The sequence below is a fragment of the Mytilus californianus genome, unplaced genomic scaffold (assembly GCF_021869535.1).
Source record: "Mytilus californianus isolate M0D057914Y unplaced genomic scaffold, xbMytCali1.0.p SCAF_2, whole genome shotgun sequence".
Lineage (NCBI taxonomy): Eukaryota > Metazoa > Mollusca > Bivalvia > Mytilida > Mytilidae > Mytilus > Mytilus californianus.
The window spans coordinates 137,617,900-137,630,933 of record NW_026262668.1 but is presented as its reverse complement, the minus strand read 5'-3'; the positions used below and the strand labels follow the sequence as shown (position 1 = coordinate 137,630,933).

General features: G+C 32.0%; 1 protein-coding gene across 2 annotated transcripts in view; it reads right to left on the bottom strand.

Annotated features, from left to right (window-relative positions):
• Nucleotides 1-13,034, bottom strand: part of LOC127731181 (ATP-citrate synthase-like) — a 52,557-nt gene that overhangs the window by 38,623 nt on the left and 900 nt on the right. For both annotated transcript variants that reach the window (XM_052240126.1, XM_052240125.1), the window contains exons 2-3: nt 4,117-4,272; nt 1,794-1,916 (exon numbers count right to left, since the gene is read on the bottom strand). In XM_052240126.1, the coding sequence (XP_052096086.1) occupies nt 1,794-1,916; nt 4,117-4,263 (270 nt within the window). In that variant the 5' untranslated portion in view covers nt 4,264-4,272. The remainder of the gene's footprint in view (nt 1-1,793; nt 1,917-4,116; nt 4,273-13,034) is intronic.

The following is a 13,034-nucleotide window of genomic DNA, read 5'->3' as shown; positions in this document are numbered from 1 at the left end:
TAAATGTAAGGAATACCTTAAACAACCCTTAAAATAACCATTTTTTATGTTTAAAGTATACACACTTAAGTATTACAAAAGGGAAAGTCTCTTACTAAATTCTTATATGAATTTATGCGCATAAGGCCTTTTCAAGAAAAAAATCCCTAAACGTGTCGGAAATCCACTTGATTTTATAAACATAGGTGGAAAGTCAATTTTCATCATTCCAAAATAAAAACTGAGTTCTGTTGGGAAACTGTTGAAATTATAATTGTAAAATAAGAGAAGCATAACCTAATGTGGTATGAAATATATTTTTCAAGTTTCATTTCTTTCCTATTTAAAGGGGATTAACTTCTCCATATACCCTGTGAAATCTATTTTTATTGCCATGGGAAGACTTAAACAAATGTATTTTCATAAAGCTACTCTAAGACGATGGCTTCCCTGGCTATTATGACACGAGGGAGATCTTCATATTGAATATCAATAAAAACTTGTCTGTACTTATGTTATGTCTTTATTTTATTCACTTACACCATGTGCACAGTTTTGTTCATGTTTTGATAATTTTTTCATCATAAAAAAATCAAAATTTGCAAATTTTCGGCATTAAACAGATGAAATTCTCAAATTTCAACTTTTTGACCCAAAATCGTAATTTTTTTAGCCAAAACGGCAAAAGTTTGAAAAATTTAACGAGGTTGTACAAATTCCTTACACCGAACGATGTCCATTCCAAGTGTTTTTGTACATAAAATGGCATTATGTCAAAAAAGTATACTAGTCTGACTTCAATTCTTCCATATTCTTTCAAAAAAATGTTTCCTTATTTCAAATTCTAGTAAAATCTGTAAATTTCATCTGATTTTGACACAGTTTTCAACAAATTGAAGCGCCATGTTTACACTTTCATCCGTGTATTAAACAAAGAAAGATAACTTGTGTTTGCAATGTGTTTTAGCGTGAAATGTACAAGAGGTATTCCAATCCCAGTAAACTGGGACTAGTCGTCAGCTGTCTGAAGCGTGAATCCCGATAAACCGTAATTCTTATTATTGCGATTATAAACCAGTCGCATTATTAGCACTAATAAAAACCTTGCAATAATTTCTGAATTTACAGTATATGCTTTGCTTTAAACAATATGAAAATACTACAAATAGCATTAGAACTGAAGACATGCTAGTCTAATGTAATATTTGTAATGTTTTTGCCTTACATGAAATTCTTTGCCTAGCTTGTTGCCTTACATGAAATTCTTTGCCTAGCTTGTTGCCTTACATGAAATTCTTTGCCTAGCTTGTTGCCTTACATGAAATTCTATGCCTAGCTTGTTGCCTTACATGAAATTCTTTGCCTAGCTTGTTGCCTTACATGAAATTATTTGCCTAGCTTGTTACCTTACATGAAATTCTTTGCCAAGCTTGTTGCCTTACATGAAATTCATTACCTAGCTTGTTGCCTTACATGAAATTCTTTGCCTAGCTTGTTGCCTTACATGAAATTCTTTGCCTAGCTTGTTGCCTTACATGAAATTCTTTGCCTAGCTTGTTGCCTTACATGAAATTCTTTGCCTAGCTTGTTGCCTTACATGAAATTCATTACCTAGCTTGTTGCCTTACATGAAATTCTTTGCCTAGCTTGTTGCCTTACATGAAATTCTTTGCCTAGCTTGTTGCCTTACATGAAATTCTTTGCCTAGCTTGTTGCCTTACATGAAATTCTTTGCCTAGCTTGTTGCCTTACATGAAATTCATTACCTAGCTTGTTGCCTTACATGAAATTCTTTGCCTAGCTTGTTGCCTTACATGAAATTCTTTGCCTAGTTTGTTTCCTAACCATTCTTTGATTGCGTTGAAATCAGCTCCTGCTTTAATCAAACCAAGCTTCCCTCTTCTCTTTATCAATTGATCTGGTTTACATACAAGTTTCTGAAAAAGTTATTTTTCCTTTATCACAAAAACACATTATAATAATGATAATAAATAATAAACTGTTAACACAGAGATATGTCTCCCCTTTTTGTAATTTTGATAATGCAAATGTTGAAATTAAAATAGCAATACTTTAACATGTAAGTTATGCAAATATTGAAAGTCAATGAACCATGACTGAAGGTACATGGCTTAACAATCTCCATGGAAATGAGATGTGCCAATGCTAATACAACTGCATACCAAATACCATCAAAAGTTGTTCCCTTTAAACAAACCTAAACACAAACATTAACTTGTAAACTATGTAAAAGTTTCAAAGTCAATGAACCATAATGAGGGGGTGGGGCTATATAATCTCCATGGAAATGAGACTTGCAAATTCCAATTAATTTATATACCTAATATCATTGACTTAACATTAGCGGTTCATCTTAAATTGATCTAATCACAAACTAATACATGTATTTACTAAGCAAAAAGTTAAGTCAATAGACCATGACTGAGGGGGCAGGGCAATATATTCTCCAAGGAAATGAGATGGGCTAATGCTAATACAACTGCATACCAATTAACATTGACCTACCACTAGTGGTTCCCCATAAACTAACCTAATCACAAACTAATTCATGTAAACTAAGCAAAAGTCAAAAGTCAATAGACCATGACTGAAGGGGCGGGGCCAAATAATCTACATGGAAATGAGATGTGACAATGCTAATATAACTGCATACCAAATATCATTGACCTACCACTAGTGGTTCACCATAAACTGACCTAATCCTTATCACAAACTAATACATTGTTGACGCTGCCACCGGAAAACAGCATACCAATGTCTCGCTTTTTGACTCCGACAAGGCGAGACAAAAATGTAAACAAAATTGCTAAAACAAAATATCTGTTTTCTGGTTAGTATTTTTTCTTTGAAAATATTTGTACTAATGAAATACAAATAAATCAAAAAGCAATCTGATCCCTCACAAATAATCTGATATCAGGATGTGTCAACAATGTCTTAAAATACAAAACAATCAAAGAAAAGCTAGTATTTTCTTGGTTCTTTAAATGACCTTCTGTTTTAAAGTGACCTACTTAAGGGCATACACATTATTATACAAAAGAAATGCTACATTTATTCTTCAAGAATTTTTGACACAGAGTCAATTTGAAAATATATATATAAATATATTGCATGTATGAATGCACATTTGAATAAATATACGGTCATGACATAATTTTTTATTGGAGACATTTCAGTTTTATTTTGGTGTTAGAAGTACAATGAAACATAAATTTTGATTTTATAATACAAAAGATTTTTTCAAAGGAAAAAAGATAATTTCATGAGAATTTTGTGAAGTGTTTCTTTGATTATAAACCCATAATTACCCAACTGACATTAAATCCAAATTATTATTATGAGATTATGCAGTTATAGGTGACAGAAAACAGTAGACTACTTTCTTGTTTCTAAATATACATGTATACAAGAAGAAAAATCACTATTGATGCAATTCTGACAAAACAATATTTATAGAGAAAAGTGGAGGTCCATGTGTTTTGTTTAAGCTAATTGCAAAAAACTTAGTTTGCAAATGCTGGAGATTCCTTTACATATTTTGCCACTATTATACAATATGACAGTATAGTCTTATGCAACAAATTTATGTAAGCTTTCCAGCCATTCATGACAAAGTCACAAATACAAATCACTACAATTTATCATGTTAATTAAAATTTAATGATAGAAAGGTAACCACCAACTTAATTTGCATTGAGTAACATGCCCTGTGGTAGATTTCATCTGCTTACATAAATGGTATGTTGTCATCATTCAAAATTATACAATTGGAGATGATAATGGCAGTGATTATTTTTTTACATTTTGTATGTCTGTTATTAACAAAGTGAGAGAAAAAAAAAAAAATTACTTTCGGAAGTGTTAATATCTGCCCCTGCTACTTGATGTTCACTTAGTATATTTTAATATTCAAATTCTGTATGACTGTGAACTTTTACAGTTCATCTGTAAAAATATAACAATTTCAAAATACACAAGTAAACAGACAGAGAATGTTCATGTTATAACATTGTTTTTGATTTTAAATGTAGTAAAACTGTACTTTTATAAATGTTTTTTCTACTCAAAAGTTCAATACGTATAAAAACACTTTAGACATAAATATCCACAGACCTCTGATTCTAGCCATGAATGTTGTGATTTCAGGGATTCGATGTCAGTATCTTCTTTAACTATAGCAAACTTGTTCTTAACTGATCCATTCAGGAATTTGTTGAGTAGGTCCTTCCCCTTGGCTTCACTAATAGCTTTGGCAGACATACTTTACTGCTGTAAAATAATGGGCTTGTTAGTTAAACCACCTCAAAAAAGATATATTTCAAATTCAAAACTCAACTTAAAATGTTTTACAGTTCCTGGTATCAACTGTACTATTATACAGCATTTGTATAACATTTAAATAGAATATTGAGATATACTTGATTTATTCTTGGAAGTAGTATAAATAAACTGTTGACACAGAAATATTTCTGGTCTGTCAGCATAAAATTCAGAAAAAGACAATCTGATGGACAGCAACATTGATAATTAAATCAAAGTCGCTGGACCATGAACTAGTGGGCAGGTCCTCGAAATGGTCAACAAACTGAGATGTTCAGACAGTAATGTAACTTTATAGAAAATATTGTTGTCTACTGTAAGGAGTTCCTATTAAACTAACTTAAGCAGAAAACTTGTTATTATTGAAAATTGCTAATTAAATCAAAGTCACTGGACCATGACCTAGGGGGCAGGGCCTCAAAATAGTTGTCAAATTGATATGTACTATTAGTAATGCAACTTTATAGAAAGTATCATTGATCTATCAAAAGTTGTTCCTTTCATATTAACTGAAGCAGAAATCTTAACATTGAAAATTGGTATGAACTGATCGTAATGTAACTTTATACAAAATATCATTGAACTATAGATCATAAGTAGTTTTTATCAAACTAACTTAAGCAGAAAACTTAAAATTGAGAATTGAAGATCTTTTGACGCAGGTGAGACAAAAATAAAGGCAAAATATACACTGAAGGCCCCACCATTAATTATTACTGTTTATATCCAAATTGCTTTGTCTTTTCACAATACATGTACCAACATTGCCAATTGGCTAAAATCAATTTTTCCTTGTAGTTGCAATCAACTTGTCAAAAGTTTTAGCCCATTGCTAGTGAAAAGTTATAAGAATGAAGCAAGTGCAGTGTGATCAAAATGTCCAACTATTCAATTATAATGATAGCAGTCAACATCAGGAACACTACTTTGAAAACATTATGACTTGGATAGAAAAACTTCTTAAAAAAAAATGAAAACGACACTATATATGCTATATAAATTTTATGCATTTGAAGAGCTTGTAATTCTAATATTTTTTCTGTAATAATTACTGAAGAAATGCAATCAATAGCAGATACTTTAACAGAAAAGTTAACAATATGTAATCTACATATCTATTGATAACACTACCAAAGATTGGCTCACCTACATTATTTTTTCTCAAATTTTTAACTCGTCTCAAATAAATTTCAGTTTTTTTTTTCTGAACACATTAATAGTTTCATTATAACAATTTCAACAATATTTAGAACAAATTACTTTAAAACAGTCATTTTGATGGAATTTTTCAACCAAGTCATTTTGATTTTGACTATCTGTTCAGTTGAATCAATATATCTTAACAAAATAGTCAATCACAATAAGAATATTTTAGTTAACCCTACACTTGTATCATACCAACAACAGGGCTAAAAGCTGTTAAGTTTCCATTCCCAAGAGAAAAATGTGGTTGTCTGATATCCACACTGACATTAATATTGTGGAATCAGTCAAAATACATCATGTACAGTGTAAGCAGTTATTTTAATAAAATTTAACAAGACTTAGGGACATTCAAGTTTAGTTATGTAAAAAGCATGCTATTTCAAATATTTTTATTATGTTGGATTGCTGTCTCATACAAGGTTAGCCACTGAAGGTATCTGATGTGGAATAAGAGCGTTCAACCCTCCCCCACAATTATATATAGTCTGCTTCAAGTTTGCCCAGTGCTAACAGAAATATTTTTTGAAAAAGTTAATTGAAAGACAATGGACATCAATTGATGACAATGGCTCATTCTGACTTTTAGTCAATGTGAATTGTTAAAAAAACATTGCACACCATAAGCACTTGGTATGTTAATAAAACATTGTTATCAGAATATGTTACAGACAGAAATCTGAGTTTTCTTCATGGAAATAAATCAATTCCTAAATCAATATGTAACTGACATCCATATTTGTATATTGCAACATCCAATCAGTCCAAACACAGATTAATATTTTACACCAACCAATATCACAGTATATTTTTAAAAGTCAGATATCAAAAATTAAAGAAATTACCTAATGAACATAGTCAATGACTTTTGCTAAAATGTTATATTTTTTTAGTTTTAAATTCAAACTTTTAAAAACAAAATATGAAAAAAGATGTAAAATCTTCCTTTAGAACTATACTTTACAAATTACCTTTGACTTTACTTGTACCAACCTATACTTTCTGTTATATAGATATAAAACCTGAGAGTGTCTTACCTACACCTATCTGTGATGGTTATCACGAAAGTACATGTAGACGTTGAACATCTATATATCATGTCTGGTCAGGGACACTTACATTTTTATTGTTATTTAACCTTGTCAAACAACCAATGCATGATAATTAATGCATCAATCTGTTCGTCCAGAAATACTACCATGGTTTGATAAATTTGTCAAGTGATAAAGAAATATAACTTTACTTATATCTTGCCTTTTCAGATAGTTTTATTTGAAATAAAAACAAAATACCCAAGTGTGCATGTATATTTTTGAAAATAAGTTTTCTTCTTTATCAAAAGTTCAAACAACTGTCAGTACTGATAACTAAATCTATTTAGTAATTAAAGCAAATAAGTAATAAAACTTTGGTAAACAAGCTTTTAGTGTTAATTGTTAAAAGAAATCCCAAGATTTCAAAAGTTGCTTCATGTCTAGTTGTAGATATTTCATTGAGAACAGATTCAGGACAAAAAAGGGATTATAGGAAAAGAATGATTAACATGATTAAAATTATGACTTCAGTATAAAAGTAAAAAGTCTTTATTTACACTTTTTGATCATTTGTAATTATTTGATAATGTTTTAAATAGTTTTTAAACTTAAAGTCATCACAAAGCTTTTTTTTTACTTACTAACTTAAGAAAACAATATACTTATAACATGAGTAAAGATTGTATGATATGTAGTATGATAAAACAGGACAAACAATGCATGATATCAATAACAAGAATCAGAATACATTTAAATAACAAAGAATTATAAAGAAAAGCATGTCACTAATTCATGCATCACTTTAGAGCTACTTAAAAACATAATTAGAGGTATAGATCACTTCATACCTGTCTGTAAGAGTTGGTGGAAATCCTAACAAAAACCCTACATAAGAGTTAGACTGCACAGTTAATCAGAAGGTCACTTCACACTTAACAAATAGGTTAGGGATCAATACAGGAAATCAATCTTACTATCTCATTGATCTATAAACAGCTGCTGGAGAATAGCAATCAGCTGATAAAGTTCAATATCTAGATCATTAATGAGGTTCTACAAATCCTATGGGTGGGTCTGTAATCATCATTTGCTAAGGATCAATCTTTATAACCTTGGGCTGCTATTTATAAATGATATACATGTAGTCAAAAATTTTCACAATAAAAATTCAAAACCCCTGAGAATACTAAATTTCGATATATAGCTATAGGAAGTCTTTTGTTTGCTGATGACCTTATCATATTATCAAATTACTGTTATGGTCTAAGAAAACAAAAAATAATGATCATCCAGCAAAGAACTACAAAACTGGATCCATATATACTATAATAGTAAGGTTCAACAATGAAAAAATAAATAATGTTACAGAATATAAATTTCTCACTAAATATTTTTGAAGGCGAGTGCAGGGACTAGTCATTTTTGGCCATGGCGAGTCCAACAGTGAGAAGAAGATGACATTTTATTGCTATTTATCTTATACTTGGCATTAATATGATATTTTTGCATATGTGTAACAAGCGGAAGTAAACTAGCCATAAATTCACATCCAGGCTGATAACCCATATCAGAGGCCTCTCGTGAAAATAACCTGTTACAGTACCTCTCGCACAAGTTACTTCCGATAATTTGGTGTCATCTGTTTACAACTAATATCTGACACACAAAGGCATGACAGAGGGTGATTGGTTTGTTAATGTTGCAACTGTGCTATTAGAGCAGTCAAATTGCATTGACGGTCTATTCATATGTATCCCGCGATGGTGGTAAGTCGTGCACTTAAGGCCATTTTTTATTTTATTTTTCTGTAGACTTAACTTTGTTTTTTTATTACTGTGTATTGTCAAGCTTGGTTACTCATAATTGTTTCTCAGTCACTGAATGTACAATGTTGTTCCATACTGCAGCAGCTGACCCGGTTTGTTTACATTCAAATTCTAATGGCTTCAAAACCAAGTGACACATTGAATCGTTATATCCAATCAAATTGCTCTACTGTCAATTAGGTGATTTTTTAGTACAAGGCAATTATATTATTTGTTTGTATGATATTGCTTTGAAATAGTTTGCAATAAATTGGGGGTTTATTCAATAGGAAATCTCTTTATTAGCCATGAAATTTGATATCAATGGAATTTTATATGAATATTTACTTATGGTCAGAATATCGATCTCTTTATATTGAACCAATTTTTTTTTTTATGAAAAATATATGTATATTGTTTTTTAATGACCTACTCTATATTCATGAACCAAAATATGGCATGATTATCGTTTGTTTCCCAAGGTTTTTCTTTCAATTTGGATGGGTTTTTTTCGCGGGAAAATCGCGTAAGACGTAAGGTGCTTGCCATTTTGAAATTCTTAAAAATACGATTTGCTTGGCCTGTTTGGTCTGCCATTAAGATTGATGACGCTAAATGGAATGTAAACAAAGCAATGGAGGCCGGAAGAGGGGATTTCTGAAGTTCTGGAATGTTTATAGGCATTCGGAAGTCAGGTTTGAAACGGCCATTAGAAAATTGGCATTTTTGTACAATACTTTAAAATAACAATGAAAACATATCTTTAGAAATGTTTGTTTATTTAGAAGAGTAGAAAAAATGTATTCTGCACTAATTTTGTACGCTGGCATTAGCGTAGTGACGTCAATGCGGAGTTTTCCCGTGTGATAAGTACAATAACAAAATCCGAACGAACCAACATTATGACCGATTATAGACTACGGTAGGATATATATAGTCACTCACTGTAAATCGCCTTGTTTATGACGTTGAAAATGTGTTTCTGTCCAGTTTTTTTATGACGTCAAAACAGAATATAGGTTCCCAGAAATTTTATAACATTCGCATCAAATTGATACATGTTACTTGCCTCATGAAAAAAAAACAATTTGTCGAAAGTATATGATAAAAAGATTAATATATGTCCCTTTCCATTTCGGCCCGGGTATCATCCCTCAACTAACGTCTCATGCTGATATGGGGGTCTTGGGATGATACCTGGACCGGTATGGAAAAGACCATGCATTTGCTATATAATTCATATGTCAGGCCTTGTGACAAAATAGAGCAATGAAATGATATCAAATTAAGAGTATTTTTAAAGTTTTCTTATAAAATGATGATGTAGATGTGCTCAGTTGATACAACATTTTACAATCTTGAAACATCTTTGTCTCATCAGTTTTGAAAACGACGAGTCCAGACAGATTTTCATGAGCCATAGTGAGAACCAGAATATCATTCTTATTATAAAGCAACAAACAGATTTAAATCCCAAAACAAACCTATAAATAATTTCCAATATATGGACAAGATTCCTTTCGAAAAGGTTCATGTTAATTGCTGTACATATATTCTAGGTACCAAAAAGACATCTTTTAATTTAGGGGTTAAAGCTGAACTTGGCTTTCCCACCAGCAGTAAGCTACACCTGATGGAAATTTCATATTTTGCAGATTAAAAAAATATCCAAAAGCATTTTGAATAAAATCTATAAATCTAGTATAAAAATAATCTTAAAATATGTATTTTTACTGAAAGGAAACTTATGTGTTTGCTTAAATTTTTTACAATAGATTTGATGTGAAGTGAAATAAAATTGGACCTTCTAAGAATAAGGGAGGACCTTTCAATTTTTCTGGTCAAAGGTCCTGGACCTTCTATTGCCTAAAGTAAATTTGAACTCCTAAAGGATCTTATACAATGTAAATGGTCCACTTTAAATTTGAAAGATTCAACACAAGAAATATTGATATACAAAAATGAGTTTGCTGTCATAATAAGAAAGAAGTTTTAAAACTTAAAGACGTGGTTGAAATCATCCCTTTGTAAATTTTACGAGTTGGTTGACCGTTATGGAATAACGGTTTCACAAATGATATCGGATATGTTCCTTATGTTGTAATTACAACCCACTTCCTTTTTCACCACGAATGTGACTTACCGGATTTGTAATAACATGAGCAACACGACGGCTGCCACATGTGGAGCAGGATCTGCTTACCCTTCCGGAGCACCTGAGATCACCCCCCGTTTTTTGGTTGGGTTCGTGTTGCTTAGTCTTTAGTTTTCTATGTGTCTTGTGTACTATTATTTGTCTGTTTGTCTTTTTATTTTTTAGCCATGGCGTTGTCAGTTTATTTTCGATCTATGAGTTTGACTGTCCCTCTGGTATCTTTCACCCCTCTTTTGGAATGAGAATATTTCAAGCAAATTTTATTCAGAACTACAATGTACTAGGGGAAAAAGTAAACAGTTTAAAAAAAACAACAAACTTTTTCTTTATAAAAGCATTAAAGTTAAACAAGTCAAAGAATTCTATCTTAGATATCCAAATTTTGAAAATAGATGTTTATTTACAAAAATAGAAATCAGCCATCACAACTTACTTATGGAAAAGGGCAAATATCCAAATATACCTTGAAACCAGAGATCATGTCTAACCTGTAAAACCATAGATGAAAACCACTTTCTCCTTTACTGTCAAAATTGCTTATGTTATTACGTCTCAGTAAGTTAAACAATTGTTCAATGATGCCATTTACACTGATTGACCTCACGGGGTCTGGACTTGTGTCACTGAATTTAATAGATTGAGGTAAAATTGAGAATGGAAATGGGGAATGTGTCAAAGAGACAACAACACGACCATAGAGCAGACAACAGCCGAAGGCCACCAATGGGTCTTCAATGCAGCGAGAAACTCCCGCACTCGGAGGCGACCTTCAGCTGGCCCCTAAACAAATATGTATAACATTTATACTGGAGCATAACTGATCCTTTCCTTTCACTAAAGCCAAGTAAAATTTGGCAAACATTTTCTTTGAACAATGATTGTTGTATAATTTCAAACTACAAATGTATAGGCGAACAGGAAGTGGATACATGCAGATGTAAAAATTGCTTACTCACTACAACTCGTATCCTTATTTGACTGCCATTGTATGTATGTACTAAGATCCCTCCGTGAATGGAGCACCCTCCATTGCTGCGAGGGTACAGTGGAATCCGTGTACACTCCCTATCAGGATTAATGGAGATGTGTCACTTACTTATTAGGACACCAGGAAGTCTGTTATTATGGTGGAAGAAGCTGAAGTACTCAGAGGGAACCACTGTGCTTCTCGGAGGGGAACAGACAAACCGAATAGATATCTATAGATTGATCTCCATGTCAAAGTGGGGGACCACTTTGACCAACAGAGGCCCCCAAAGTTCCCATTCTAGTTTACACTCCGGTCTGGGTACCAGAGGCAGTGATGTGTGTGGGAGGGTGAAAATCACCCTACTAATTTACTGAAATTTCCAGCGCCCCCAGTCAGGTTCTTACTTGGGACCTTCTGCATTTTAGCCTCAGTCTTAACCACTATGCCACAAACCCACCTTACCGGCCATCACAGATGTTCCTGTAAAATTTAGTAACATCATTAGAGAAAATGTCTGACACATCAATGCAAAAGAGATTGTTGTATGCCCACCACACATCATTAGTTCAAGTGTCACAAAATCTCGAGTCAAGTGTAAAAGATCCAAAAATAGTAATAAGGTCTCTTCTGTCTTTCTACAGATATTCATTTCTTTGGGTCTCACTAATTAGCGACAAGAAGCGTCAAGAAGCGACAAGAAGCGACAAGAAGCGTCAAGAAGCGACAAGAAGCGACAAGAAGCGTCAAGAAGCGACAAGAAGAATAAATTTAGCGACAAGAAGACTATTTAGCAACAAGAAAACTTAAAAAAATTATTATTAAAATCAAGGACGTATAACTTTACGTCCTTGTTAAAATAAATATATTTAAAAAAATATGCATTGACATTTTTATTTTAATATACGGGCAGTTATGAAGTGCTTTTCATTTTTTTTATACTGATAGTTGAAGAAATTAAACATTTTTAAAGAAGAAAGGGATTGCATAGTTTTATTAGATAAAATATGTTTAAGATCATGTATGTTCTGTTTTCAGCCAAGACAAAGGTATGAATAAATGGGTCAAGATAACACTTGGTGGTTTGCCTGTGGTCTGAACAATTTCTTTCAAAAAAGGATGTTTGGCAGAATTAATATTGATGACAGTTTGCATATATATCATCAGCAATATTTTGTTTGTTTAAAGGATTTTTTTTTTATTATTTATATAATACTTTACGTGCTAAACATATTTTGAGTCACATGGCTGATGTTCAGAGTCAAAGTTATTAACAACAAAAAATTTGACTGATTTACCAGCTTCTATCTCTGGTCTAACATGCGATTTAGTTATTTTAGCGTTACCATGCTTGTTACCTATTTTAATAGGATAGGTACCTATGTATTCTGTTATTGCTTTATCATGGTTTCAAGAGATTGGCCAGGAATTTCGAACCAACTGATTCTTTTCTTGTAAGAATTACTTCTTTTCATAGAAACATTATGACGCTTAAGGATGAACAAATTATAATCATGATTGGAGTAGAGGACGTGTGTCCCTTCGGC